At 50.8% G+C, this 14,459-nt stretch overlaps 1 protein-coding gene across 3 annotated transcripts in view; it reads left to right on the top strand.

The window, feature by feature from the left end:
- Ppp1r13b (protein phosphatase 1 regulatory subunit 13B) overlaps positions 1 to 14,459 on the top strand; it is a 61,866-nt gene that overhangs the window by 43,053 nt on the left and 4,354 nt on the right. The window contains exons 8-15 of one of the 3 annotated variants that reach the window (XM_090344926.1): positions 3,165 to 3,305; positions 4,923 to 5,103; positions 7,106 to 7,210; positions 8,963 to 9,132; positions 10,032 to 10,533; positions 11,636 to 12,354; positions 12,903 to 13,040; positions 13,119 to 13,252. In XM_090344926.1, the coding sequence (XP_090201052.1) occupies positions 3,165 to 3,305; positions 4,923 to 5,103; positions 7,106 to 7,210; positions 8,963 to 9,132; positions 10,032 to 10,533; positions 11,636 to 12,354; positions 12,903 to 13,040; positions 13,119 to 13,252 (2,090 nt within the window). Of the gene's footprint in view, positions 1 to 3,164; positions 3,306 to 4,922; positions 5,104 to 7,105; positions 7,211 to 8,962; positions 9,133 to 10,031; positions 10,534 to 11,635; positions 12,406 to 12,902; positions 13,041 to 13,118; positions 13,253 to 14,459 lie in introns of all 3 variants that reach the window. The other 2 variants (XM_090344929.1, XM_090344927.1) reach the window with 2 other exon arrangements.

The following is a 14,459-nucleotide window of genomic DNA, read 5'->3' as shown; positions in this document are numbered from 1 at the left end:
TTTTCTTCCTCTCCTTTAGTGATTTTTCAGATAGTCTCAGATTTTTCCTCAGGGCTGGCCTCAGACCACAGTACTCCTGCCTGTGCTCAAATAGCTGGGGTGATAAGTATATGTTGCCATGTTTGGTTAGATGGAGTCTTGCTGACTGTGTGTGTGTGTGTTTGTCATGGGGCTTGAACTCTGAGCCTGGGCACTGTCCCTGAGCTCTTCAACTCAGGGCTACTACCCTACCCCTTAAACTACAGTCCCATTTCTCATTTTCTAGTGGTTAATTGGCGATAAGAGTCTCATGATTTTTAGTGCCTGGGCTGGCCTTGAACCAAGATCCTCAGATCTCAGCCTCCTGAGTAGCTAGGATTACAGGTGTGTTACCGCGCCCAGCTTCTTGCTTTTCGCCAGGGTTGACCTTGGACTGTGTTCTCTGCCTCCTGGATATAGGGATTATATTATTACTATATTATTAGTTATTTTTGCTTGCTGGCTACTTTGTTTTTTTTTTTTTTTTGCCAGTCCTGGGCTTGAGCTCAGGGCCTGAGCACTGTCCTTGGACTTTCTCAAGGCTAGAGCTCTACCACTTGAGCCTCAGCACCACTTCCGGCTTTTTTCTATGTATGTGGTACTGAGGAATCGAACCCGGGTCTTCATGCATGCTAGGCAAGCACTTTAACCACTAGGCCAAACTCCCAGCCCGCTACTTTGTTTTTTATAGTGGGATTTGATGCAGGGCTTTGCGCCTGCTGGGGAGACATTCTACCACGTAACCCATGTTCTGTCACACTTTTGTGCTTTTAGTTGTTTTTCAGCTAGGCTTCTCATTTTTGCCCAGGACCAGCCTTAGACCTCCTACCTACAGCCTCATACAGCATTGGAATTACATCTTTTTTTTTTTTGCCAGTCCTGGGCTTGAGCTCAGGGCCTGAGCACTGTCCTTGGACTTTCTCAAGGCTAGAGCTCTACCACTTGAGCCTCAGCACCACTTCCAGCTTTTTTCTTTATAGATGGTACCAAGGAATCAAACCTGGATCTTTGTGCATGTTATGTAAGCACTCTACCACTAGGCCAAACTTCCGGCCCTCTCGTCCTCTTTTTTTTATAAGGACACAACTACCCATCCTATTATGGAGGCTTGTTCTCTGACCTCACCTGAACCTTATCACTGGAAGGCCACACCTCACCCTGACATTGGTGGCTCACTCCTGTAATCCTAGCTACACAGGAGGCTAAGATTTGAGGATCCCTATTTAAAGCCAAGTCACACAGATGTCAGAGAGTTTCTTTATCTCCAGTTAACCATCAGAAAGCCAGAAGCAGAGCTGTGGTTCAAATGGTGAGTACCAGACTTGAGTGAAAAAGCTGAAGCGACAGAAACTACACATACGCCGTATCACTAACATCACCCTGGGTGATGCTGTGACCCGTCAGAGCTTCAGCTGGTGAATTTAGGGAGGGGACACACACTGTCTGTCCATAGCCCTCAGAAGTCGTCATGCCCTGAGTGACTTTTCAAACCAGGGCACTTACTAAGCAAAGTCCTATAGAATTTTATGGAAATGAGTATTTAGCTATGAGAATTAAATCACTTGCTTCTGTTAAGTTCTTCTAACATTCTTTTACATGTTAAGCAGTTGGTAAATGTTGTGGTGTATGAGTAGCAGATTTATTTCTATAACTGTTGGACTGTAATTCACTCCTATGTGTTTTGCCTCCTGTCTGGCAAGCATATGCAGGTATTTGTGCACCTAAAGGGTTTAACTCCTATGTGAGAGTGCTGTCTGATACTGTATCTTCTTTCCTAGCTCATTCTTTAAAAATACTTACAAACGGGGGCCGGGAGTTTGGCCTAGTGGTAAAGTGCTTGCCTAGCATGCACGAAGACCCAGGTTCGATTCCTTGGTACCCCACATACATAGCAAAAAGCCAGAAGTGGTGCTGAGGCTCAAGTGGTAGAGTGCTAGCCTTGAGAAAGTCCAAGGACAGTGCTCAGGCTCTGAGCTCAAGCCCAGGACTGGCAAAAAAAAAAAAAAAATACTTACAAGCTGGGCATGGTAGCTCATGCCTGTAATCCTAGCTACTCAGGAGGCTGAGATCTGAGGATCAAGGTTCAAAGCCAGCCCAGGCACAAAAGGACCTGAGACTCTCATCTCCAATTAACCTCTAGAAAATGGGAATTGGGGCTTGGCTCAAGGGTAGGGCGGTAGCTTTGAGCTGAAGAGCTCAGGGACAGCACCAAGGCCGAGTTCAAGCTCCATTACTCACAAAAAATAATTTAAAAGATACTGGTTAAAACGGAGTGAAATACAATTGCTTCATTTGGTGTTCCAAGTTAGCCCTGTAAGCAGCCTCTGTGCTGCTTCCTCTTTGGTGGCTTGGGGTGTGAGCAGTGTTGCTGGGCAGGACAGGGATGCACCCTGGGTCTCAGTGCCATTGCAGGGCTTGCAGAGTGGTGGCATCCAGGGCCCTTGGTATGCTCTTATTACCATGGTTGACCTTAGTCCTTATGTGTGCTTTGGAGAGGATGCATATGCAGTTGCAGGTATTTTCTCTTTCTTGGTTTCATAAGAACTCTGATCTGGGACAGACATGGTGGCACACCTCTGTAATCTTACCCCTCAGAGAGTAGAGGCAGGAAGATCATGAATTGAGATTCTCTTGTGCTGTGCAGTGAAGACCCTTCCTCAAAAAGGGACAGTGATGTGGTAGAGCACTTGTCTAATACACATACCTGTACTAATACATGAAAACATGTGGCACAAGTTGGGTGTTGGTAGCTCACACCTGTAATCCTAGCTACTCAGGAGGCTGAGATCGGAGGATCATGGTTCAAAGCCAGCCCTGCATGAAAGTCTGTGAGACTCTTATCTCCAGTTAACCACTAGAAAACCGAAAACAGCACTGTGGTTCAAGTGGTAGAGCTCGAGCCTTGAGCTGAAGATCTCAGGGACAACACCCAGTCCCAGAGTTCAAGCCCCATGACCAATTCAGGAAAAACCCCATGGCACACAGGTGGCAGTACAGGTTTGTAAATACATCCAAACTCCAGCCTACTTTTTCTTCTTAATCTCCTTGGCAAGGGAATGTTCTGGGGGGGGGGGGGAGGCAGGGGGAGGGTGGTATTTAACTTTCTCATTAGCGCAGATCTTTAAGTTATGTTTTATATTTTGAAGATTCGTAACCAGCTTAATCAGGAACAGAACTCAAAGCTCCAGCAGCAGAAGGAACTCTTAAATAAGCGTAACATGGAGGTGGCTATGATGGACAAGCGAATTGGGGAGCTTCGCGAGCGTCTGTATGGCAAGAAAATTCAGGCATGTGGGTGTGAAAATGTCTGTGAACCAGTCTGCTATCAGTGGCTCATCAGAAGTTCTTGTGTCCTTGAGTGCCACTGGGCCCCTCACACATATCACAGCTGATACAATAACCCCTATAAGCCAGACAGGTGAACAGCACTTCCCAGAGACTCCGTTGAACCCAGTGCTTCATGCGTGCTTCCTCGCATGTCCTGGCAGCACCGCATGGCCAGCCTGGCATTCAGTTTCCCATCTTCATCTTTGCTACAGCTGTCTCTTCTGCTCTGGGGCACAGTTGTCCGTGGAATGACAGCACCCAGCCTTCCATGTTTTGAAAGTATAAGCTGCAACTTGAGCCCAGTTCCTTGGGCTTTGTAGCCTTGTGTCTTTGCTAGAAAGGGATTGGTCCTCCCTGCCCCAGGTGTTGTAAGAATCATAAGAGTAACCCACACGGCAAGTCTTTCAAAACTACTGAGAAAGATGCTACATAAAGTAGCTATAGCCTCCCCCCAGCTGAGGACCGAACTCAGGGCTTTGCACTTGCCAGGAAAGTGCTCTTGTGTGTGTGTGTGTGTGTGTGTGTGTGTGTGTGTGTGTGTGTGTGTGTGTGTGTGTGTCGGGGGGGGGAAGGGGGGTTGTGGGACTTGAACTCTGGGTTTGGGCACTGTCCCTGAGATCTTCAGCTCAAGGCTACCACCCTACCCCTTGAGCCACAGTGCCACTTTCTGTTTTCTACTGGTTCGCTGGAGATGCATCTCACATTCTTTAGTGCGCGGGCTGGCTTTGAACTGCGACCCTCAGCTCTCGGCCTCCTGAGTATCTAGTAGGATTACAGGCGTGAGCCACCACACCCAACTAGGCAAGTGCTCTTCCATTGAGTTCAATCCCCAATCCCTAAGGGGTATAATTTTTTTAATGTCCATTTGGTACTTGGAATTTCAAAACCAGTAAATACCATTAGACAAAGCTTGAAACAAGCTAGGTACTTGGGGCTCACGCCTGTATCACCAGCTCTTAATAGCTGAGGATCACAGTATAAAGCCAGTATGTGAGACTTTTTTTTTTTTATTTTGCCAGTCCTGGGGCTTGAATTCAGAGCCTGGGCAGTGCCCTCTGTGCTTTTTTTGTTCACAGCTAGCATTCAACTACTGGAGCCCACAGCACCACTTCTGGCTTTTTCTGTTTATGTAGTACTAAGGACTTGAACTCATTGCTTCATGCATACTAGGGTAGTACTCTACCACTAAGCCATATGCCAAGCCTCTGCTCTGCATTCCTTGAGGCAGCTCTTATCTGGACTTCACAGACAGAGGCACAGAGGCTAAGAAAGGTTATGTGATTGGCCCAAAGCAGCAGGGAGAAGCCATATTCAGACCTCTGCCATCTGCAGGAGGGAGAGCACCCCTAAATGGGACACAGTGGTCCCGGTCATTAAAAGTGATGTTGTCTTCACAGAGTCCCCTCATTCTCTCATTGCCAGTAGGCAGGCATTACTAGAGGTATTATTGCTCCTGCAGCAGGCTTTCTTCTAGATGCTAGTCTCTCAGGGGAAGGGTCTGTGCAGTGAGTCTGTCCCTGAGTTTAGCATTTCTTTGTTTGGAAGAATTTTAACTTTGATTTCTTGTTGGTTTGCAGCTGAACCGTGTGAATGGCACGTCATCGCCACAGTCCCCCCTGAGCACGTCCGGCAGGGTTGCTGCCGTAGGGCCTTACATCCAGGTGCCCAGTGCTGGGAGCTTTCCTGTCCCCGGGGAGCCCATAAAACCCCAGTCTCTCACTATCGCCTCCAGTGCTGCTCACGGAAGATCAAAACCCGGTGAGTGGCCCTGGCCTCCTCTCAGGCAGTGCATGGGAAGGCGGGGTGTCTGGAGGCTCCTGGCCTTCTGGAGCAACATTGAGAAAGCCATAGGTCACCACAATCGTGGAGATCCTGAAGTGAGAACAAGCTCTCTTTACTGATCTGAGTGTACCATGGCTTTTCAAAACACAGATGATGACCACATGGAATCCTGACTAGTCTGGAGGCTGAGATGAAGAGGCTAGAGGTCCAAGGCCAACAAGAGCAGAATAGTTGAGAGACTGCATCTGGTTGAGCTGTTGGTTGATAATTGGGCGCAGTAGTGCACGCTTTTCATCCCAGCTACACGGCAGGCTGAGATCAGGAGGCTCTTGGTGCTTGGCCATTCAGGTTAGAAAGTCCATGATTCATCCCAGCAGAAGCTGGGCATTGTGGCACACACCTGTCATCCTGGCTAAGATGGCAAGGCTAAAATAGGCAGCTCATAGTCCATTCTTGCACCCAGGTAGGAGGGAAAAAAAGAGATTCTGCCTCAAAAGTAACCAGTGCAAAAAAGAGCTAGAGATGTGGCAGTACCTCCCTACAAAGTGCTAGGTCCTGAGTTCAGTCTCAGTACTGGGCCAGGAAGAGATTAAGGATATCCACCACCATAGCACGGGTTTTTTTTCTCCTTGAGGGTACTGGGTAGCCAGCAGTGAATCCCTTCGTGGACCTGACTCTGCTTTGTTGCTCATCAGTCCAGCAATGGCTGGACAGAGGCCATCTCCCTGTAGAAAGAGCTCCCTACTCACGTGGTTTTCATCAGTCAGCAACCTCAGCCAGCGCCAGGAGTATGGCCTAGTGGTAGAGTGCTTGCCTAGCATGCATGAAGCCCTGCGTTTGATTCCTCGGTACCACATACATAGAAAAGGTGGTGCAGTGGCTCAAGTGGTAGAGCTCTAGCCTTGAGAAAGTCCAAGGACAATGCTTAGGCCCTGAGCTCAAGTCCCAGGACTGGCAAAAAAACAAAAACACCTCAGCAACATAGAATTGGATAACTCAATAACAGAACCTAACTTATAAAGTCCAAGTTCAGCGTTCAGCACCACAAAAAACTCCAAGCTGTTACTCAGCATCTTTGGGCTGTGTGACGACTCCAGCACTGGGCCTCAGAGGAACTGCGTTCCATCAAGCACAGGACTGGCTGTGTGAGGGTACCATTGCTGCTTAAGCCAGACTTCCTTATCATAATGCCTTCTTGTAACACAGCAAGAATCCTTGTTCTGACATGTTAAAAGTTGCTTCAGGGGATGGGAGTTTGGCCTAGTGGTAGAGTGCTTGCCTAGTGTGCATGAAGACCCAGTTCAATTCTTTAGTACCATATATATATAAAAAAGAAAAGCTAGAAGTTGTACTGTGGGTCAAGTGGTAAAGCTCTAGTTTTGAGACAGACTGGCAAAAAATTTTTTTTGCTTGATTTATGGAAACAAAATTGCTGCTCAAAAACCATATTGGTGCTCTACTTCTACTGTTAGCCTTGGATTACTTTGTTTCAGAATTGACTGGTTTGTACCATCTTCCACATGTGTCACTTTCCCTCCCTTGGTACATGCAGTGCCTAGGGACACATCTGTTCCTCCTGCTGCCAACTTAAGGGTCCTGCTGAACCCAACAGAAGGGACTTTTCTCAGCCCTCTGAGGCTCATCTTTATGGTCACACACAGGGCTTCCCTCAGAATGAACCCCTTTAATAAGCTATTATTGATCTGTGGTAGGAGTGGCTAGTCATCTATGCCAGTGGCAGATGATTAGCGCAGCCAGCTTCTGCTGACGTCATGGTTGAAATGTCGCTCTGTGCACTGGGGAGTGTGCTGCCCTGTACTGCTGGTCGAGTTGGCAGGAGAGCCTCCATGATTCTTCCTTCCACTGGAGGGTGTTCCCAGGAGGCCCGTGTCTACCGAGGCTGAGGCGGAACCTGGATGGCAAATCCCTGGTAGAGACACTTAACCCTTGTTGGCTGTCCTGGTTCTGTGTCACACAGATGGCCATGGTAGACCCAGAGTGAGCAACACGTGGACAGTGTCAGACCTGGACGTCGGGCCTGGCTGCAGCTCTTCACAACACTCCACAAGCCTGCTTGTGAACCGTATGTCAGCTGACAGGCTTACTGGGGCACTTGTGATCTGTAAGACTGAGTCCGCAATCATTTGTTTTCCAAACTGACAAAGGGTTGCTATGGTGCCTGGACATAAGCAGTGCTTTGAAGGCACGTGTGCCCTTTACTTCACAGACTGTTGTGCTGCGTGCACATGCGCTCCCTCCACCCCCCCCCCCCCACACACGTCCAGCCAGAGAGGGCTGGCCACCAGGGGTCAAGAGTCTGGCACAAAAAGGCTTGGGGAGTTTTGTTAACTTTTCAAAAGTTAAGATGAGCCGGTGAGCTTGGTGTGACAGGCAATAATCCTCGTTCTCAGTAGGCTGGACAGTAGAGTGGACGGCAGCTGAACAGCCATGTTAGAACGCGTTATGAGATTTTCACATTTCCCTTCATAATAGAAGGTGACTGTTCCTTTATAATAAAAATAAGTGACCTTCCTTCTGTGCCTGCTTTGTCCTGAACAAAGGAAAGGATTATGATCTTTTCCCAATGACTGATTTACAGAGACCTGTCCACAGGTGATTTAAAAATCCACTGAAAGGCATATTCCCATGACCCCCAGGGAGGGCGGGAAACCAAGTGGCGACCACAAGGCCTATGTGAGGCCTTGCTTTTCCAGTCAGCCCAGAGTTCTCTTCTCGAGGCCTCTAAAAAGTTTCTTGGAGCCCACACATAAGCCAAAAAATCCCTGAGCAGCATTGTGGGGCTGGGGGGCACTGTCCTGGAGCCCTTGCAGTGTCTAAGGTGCAGTCAGCAGGTGATCAAAGGTCCCACAGCAGATTGGCTCAGAAGCTGGCTGTGTGCCAAAGCTACAGACCAGGCCAGCTAGGGTCACCGGAGGCAGCGAGTCTTCTCGGCATTCCACTGCTCCGGAGCGGCCTCCCTGGGTTGAGCTGCAGCTGGCTTAGGCTGCTCACTCTTCGTGTGTTATGGCACATGTGATCTTCCTGCTGTAGCTTCCTGCCTGTAGTAACGCCTGTGTGCCCCCAACTACTAGTGGGCTGGGACTGCATTACTTCAGGGCGGCCCTGCACCTGTGCCCTACAAAGAGAAGCAGGAACCTGAGTCAGGGCACATAGCTGACCCACACATGTAATTCAGGGGTGGGTCACCTTTTATGACCCCACATGACCAGGGATCATCGCAGCACTCTGTCAGTTTGGAAAAGGCTCTGTAAGAAAATCTGTCTTTCCAGTGGCTTTCCTGGAAACTTGAAGTTGGTGACTGGCTTTCTAATCACAGCAACAAAATGACACTGCTTCTCCTACTGCTACCTAGTCAAAGGGAGCTTACCCTGACCTACTGCGGTCACAAAGGGAAGGGCATCCTTCTATTAAAGGAAAACTTTTAAATGATGGTAGTAGTAGCACAGGTCAAACCTGTTATGTAATCAAAAGATGAGTCTTTATTGGTCTGTGTAATTGTGTTTCTAAATGGTGCATACACATGCCTGCTTAGTGCTTGCTCTCTTCTACAGTGGGGCTGTAATAGGCCGGGCTGTGTGCCTTTGCACTGTGCCCTCTCCTCACAGCTGTCGCTGCGGCCCAGGAGGCTGCCCCTCCTCACCCCCGCCTGCGGTGGTAGAGTGGAGCGGGTTAGCATGGTACTCAGGTGGTGGCTGACTTCCAGACTTGAGGAACTCCCTCTGTGTGGAGTCCCAGCATTATCTGTGTTTCTACCAGGGGGCTACCCAACTAATTGTAAGAAAAAAATTTACTCACAATCTGTATTCTTTTTAAGCTAATGATGGAAGCTGGTCAACATTAAAGCAAAATTCTGGCTCTTCAGTGAAGCCAGCACAGATGTCCAGTGCAGATTGGAAGGATCCAGTCATGGAAGGAACCCTCAAGCAGGGCGCCATCTCAAGCCAGCCAGTGCCTCTGTCAGCTCTGGGAACTACTGAAAAGCTGGTAGGCTATCCCCATCCTTAGCTGAGCACCAACAAGTCAAAGGGCTGGTGCACAGTGTCACATAGAAATGAATGTTGTTAGTGTCTGCCTGCATTACCTCCGAGTCTTAGCTGCTGGACCTAGAAAGCTGAGCAGGGTCTATGGGGGCGGGAAGGTGAGCGGTGCACAGGTGCAGGGTCTATGGGGGTGGGAAGGTGAGCGGTGCACAGGTGCAGGGTCTGTGGGGCGGGAAGGTGAGCGGTGCACAGGTGCAGGGTCTATGGGGGCGGGAAGCTGAGCGGTGCACAGGTGCACAGGACTATGGGGGTGGGAAGCTGAACAGTGCACAGGTGCAGGGTCTATGGGGGCGGGAAGCTGAGTGGTGCACAGGTGCAGGGTCTATGGGGGCGGGAAGCTGAGCGGTGCACAGGTGCAGGGTCTATGGGGCGGGAAGCTGAGCAGTGCACGGGTGCAGGGTCTGTGGGGGCGGGAAGCTGAGCGGTGCATGGGTGCAGGGTCTATGGGGCGGGAAGCTGAGCGGTGCACAGGTGCAGGGTCTATGGGGGCGGGAAGCTGAGTGGTGCAAGGGTGCAGGGTCTATGGGGGCGGGAAGCTGAGCGGTGCACAGGTGCAGGGTCTATGGAGGTGGGAAGCTGAGCGGCGCACGGGTCTATGGGACAGGAAGGTGAGTGGTGCACAGGTGCAGGGTCTATGGGATGGGAAGCTGAGTGGTGCACAGGTGCAGGGCCTGTGGCTGGGCCTTTTATGTCTACTTTGCAGACAGATGATGAGCTCAGCACAGGCCCTCTATCCTGGTCACATGGTCACAAGATGATTGAAGGACTCCAAATATTATTGTGTGAGGATATATGCATATCTTTTTAAAAAGTGACTGTTTTTCTTCTTAATACCTAAAATAGGGCATCGAGATTGGTAAAGGCCCACCTCCCATCCCTGGTGTAGGAAAGCCACTGCCTCCAAGCTATGGGACATACCCAAGTCCTACGCCACTAGCCCCGGGCTCAACGGGCTCTCTGGAGAGGAGGAAAGAGGGCAGCTTGCCCAGACCCAGCACTGGCGCACCCAGTCGGCAGAAACCTGCCCCACTGCCACCAACAGGCAGCGCCCCACAACCTGGTACCTCACAGCAGATTCAGCAGAGGATCTCGGTGCCTCCGAGTCCCACATACCCACCAGCAGGGCCACCTGCATTTCCAGCTGGTGATGGGAAACCTGAGCTCCCACTGACAGTGGCTATTCGACCCTTTTTGGCTGATAAAGGGTCAAGACCACAGTCTCCCAGGAAAGGACCCCAGACCGTAAATTCAAGTTCCATCTATTCCATGTACCTCCAGCAAGCCACACCACCTAAGACTTTCCAGCCAGCAGTGCACGGCACCTTAAATAAGTCCATTAAAGCAGGTACACTGTGTTTCTGTTCTTCTTTACCTGGGAGTAGGGAAATTACTTAAGAAAGTATTAATTCTTTTTTGTCAGTTGCGGGACTTGAACTCTGGGCCTGGGTGTTGTCCCTGAGCTCTTCAGCTCAAGGCTACCGCCCTACCCCTTGAGCCGTAGCGCCACTTTGTTTTTTTATCTGGTGGTTCTTTAGTGCCCAGGCTGACTTTGAACTTGGATCCCGAGATCTCAGCCTCCTGAACAGCTATGATTACAAGTGTGAACCACTGGCAAGAAACTACTAATTCTTGGAATTGAACCATATGCTTCATAGGATGAAACATAATTCTAGGGCTGGGAGTATGGCCTAATGGTAGAGTACTTGCCTAGCATGCATGAAGCCCTGGGTTTGAGTCCTTAGTACTACATACACAGTAAAAGCCAGAAACGGTGCTATGGCTCAAGTGGTAGAGCACTAGCCTTGAGCAAAAAAGGTCAAGGACAATGCCTAGGCCCTGAGTTCAAGCCCCAGGACTGGCAAAAAAAACAAAACTATCAAAACACAATTTTAGCCAGGCATGGTGATTCCCGCCTGTAATCCTAGCTACTCAGGAGACTGAGATCTGAGGATCAAGGTTCAAAGCCAGCCTGGGCGCAAAAGGACCTGAGACACTTAACTCCAATTCACTTCTAGAAAACGGGAAGTGGGGCTCGGCTCAAGGGTAGGGCACTAGCCTTGAGCAGAAGAGCTCAGGGACACCGCCCAGGCAGAGTTCAAGCTCCATGACCCACCCACAAAACAAAACAAAAACATAATTCTGCTGGGTGCAAATCTCAGTTCAAAACCAGCCTGAACAGGAAAGTCCATGAGATTCTTATCTCTAACCAGAAAAGGCTGGAAGTAGAGTTCTGACTTGGCTAGCTTTCAGCAAAAAAGCAGGGCAAGTGAGGCCTGCACCCTTTTCTTTTGAGAAAGTCAAATTTCAAGTGGATATGTTAGAGACATACCTCTGTTGGGGTGGTAGAGATCGGACAGCAGCGCAGACGTGGCAGGAGCAGGGCTGGTCTCTTGCCAGACCCCAGTCCTGGCGGCCAGGTTGAACTTTCTCTTCTTCTGTCTCTGCAGTGTACGGCAAACCTGTCTTACCATCAGGGTCTGCATCTCCGTCCCCCTTACCCTTTCTTCATGGGCCATTGGGCACTGGCACATCACAGCCTCAGCCATCTTCAGAATGTGCTGACAAAGAGCCAGAGCAAGAGGGCCTGGCTGCGCCCGGGGAAGGCAGCGCAGTGGAGAGCCTGCCTCGGCCGCTCAGCCCCACCAAGCTCACGCCCATCGTGCACTCACCCCTGCGCTACCAGAGCGACGCGGACCTGGAGGCCCTCCGCAGGAAGCTGGCCAACGCACCCCGGCCCTTGAAGAAGCGCAGCTCCATCACAGAGCCTGAGGGCCCTGGCGGACCCAACATCCAGAAGCTGCTCTACCAGCGCTTCAACACGCTGGCCGGCAGCATGGAAGGCACCCCTTTCTACCAGCCCAGCCCCTCACAGGACTTCGGGGGCAGCCTGGCCGATGTAGATAACGGGAATACCAATGCCAATGGCAACATGGACGAGCCTGCGCCTGCCCAGCCCACAGCCCCACTCCCCGATGAGCCCGCCCCCTCCTCCGACGCCAATGATAACCAGTTACCTTCCCCAGAGCCGCTGGAGCTCATCTGTCCCCCAACTGCACACCACACCGCAGAACCTGCCGAAGACGACAACAACAACGTGGCCACGGCCCCCTCCACAGAGCAAACCCCCAGCCCCGTGGCTGAGGCCCCATCTCCAGGGGAGGAGCAGGTCCCTCCAGCGCCCCTCCCTGCTGTCGTCCACCCTCCAGCAGCCTCTATGGTGGGTGTCCTTGCTGACCACAGCCAGCCTGGTGACCACACAGACAAAGCAGCATGGAGGTTGCACAGTCACCTAGTGAAGCGCTATTGAAACCCAGAGGATAGGCAAATAGGGAAGAACCTTCTAGACAGAGGCCCCTGGGAGGTCCATGTTGATAGCATTATCACAGGGGTCCTAGCAAGGCCATCCTGGGTGGTCTTTACAGCTGGAAGAGTCCTGTGGAACTGGTGTCTGGCTCACAGATGCAGCTGCGAATGCACTTGGCCCCCAAGTGCCTTCCAGGGAGCAGCTAGTGGTCACACCCAGCCCTTCCCATCTAGGAGCCCCGCAGAGCGGAAAGTCCCCAGGGGTTCTGGCCACTGAGGCCAGGCCTTGGTGGGACACCCTCAGGGCTTTCTTGGAGAGCCTCTGGTTTGAGGGATGAGTTCCTGCTGCCCCTCCCCAGGGGTGGGTCCTGGGCCCCGAGGGACGCTGACCGCACACTCGCTTCCCCACAGAGCAAACGGACAAATCTGAAGAAGCCCAACTCGGAACGGACTGGGCATGGGCTCAGAGTACGCTTCAACCCCCTGGCACTGCTTCTGGATGCTTCTCTGGAAGGGGAGTTTGATCTGGTGCAGAGGATCATCTATGAGGTGAGCTCCATACCCCTGAGAGTGCTGCTGCGAGGCGGGAGTGGGGCGCCGGTGGCTCTCATGTGCGCTGTGTTCTAGGTAGAGGACCCCAGCAAGCCCAACGATGAAGGAATCACCCCTCTACACAACGCGGTCTGTGCTGGCCACCACCACATTGTGAAGTTCCTGCTGGATTTCGGTGTCAACGTGAACGCCGCGGACAGCGACGGATGGTGAGCACCAGGGCTGTGACGTCCCAGGCCCGTTCCCTACCTCACAGACGGCTGGGAAGCGTGGAAGAAAGAGCGCCCACCGTCTCCTGTCTTTGCTGCCCTTTCTCTTAACTGTTTCGTTAAAGACATCGGTTTTTATGCTCTTTGTCTCACAACATTGCAACCTGAGCATTTGGCAGATCGTTTGCTTTTCCTCTTTTCACATGTTTTGTAGGAAATGTCTAATTCTGTATTTACATATTCTATAGGGAAGGTAAGCAGGTATCTCCTCTGTTAAGACAGTTAAGCACTTGAGTTTTGTTTCCATTTGCCCTCAGGGTCAGTGCCCATGAGTCCACTCCAGGGTTTGTTTAAACTTGCAGACCAAACTCCTGGCCCCCCTGCTTTTAACACAACATACAGTGTGTTCTGTAGTTGGCATTGCTCCCTGCACCGAGTGTGTCTACAGGCCGACTTAGCCTACTCCTTAATTAGCCTTCTCAACTCGATATGATCTAAAGCAGATGCTCACGGAAAATAACAACAAAAAAAACGGGTGGGTGCAGTGGTCATGCCTGTAATCTTAGGTACTCAGGAGGCTGAGATCTGAGGATCAGGGTTTAAAGCCAGCCCAAGCATAAAAGCACTTGAGACTCTAATCTCCAGTTAATCTCTAGAAAACAGGAAGTGGGACTTGGCACAAGGATTGAGCAGTAACCTTGAGCTGCAGAGCTCAGGGACAACGTCCAGACCAAGTTCAAGCCCCATGACCCATAAAAACAAAAACAAAACCACAACAAAAAAACACTGAATGGGCCGGGAGTGTGGCCTAGTGGTAGAGTGCTTGCCTAGCATGCACAAAGACCTGGGTTCCATTCCTCAGTACCACAAACATAGAAAAAGCCAAAAGTGGTGCTGTGGCTCGAGTGGTAGAGCTCTAGCCTTGAGAAGCCCAAGGACTGGCAAAAAAAAAAAAAAAACAAAAAAAACACTGCAAAGACGAGGAGCACATCCTAGTGGTAGAGCCCTGCCTCGCTTGTGTAGATACTTGTGTGCATTCCTGGAACCACATACACAGAAAGAGCTGGAAGTGATGCTGTGGCTCAAGTGGCAGAGCTCTAGCCTTGAGCAAAAAGTGTCCAAGGACAGTGCCCAGGACTGGCCAAAAGCAAACAACAAATAAAACACTGCAGGCCGGGAGCCAGTGGCCCACACCTGCACCTGTAAT

Source organism: Megascapheus bottae, chromosome 14, assembly GCF_031878675.1.
Source record: "Megascapheus bottae isolate mThoBot1 chromosome 14, mThoBot2.hap1, whole genome shotgun sequence".
NCBI classification, from domain to species: Eukaryota; Metazoa; Chordata; class Mammalia; order Rodentia; family Geomyidae; genus Megascapheus; species Megascapheus bottae.
Note: the sequence above shows the minus strand (reverse complement) of the source record. Positions and strands in the feature narration are given on the sequence as shown.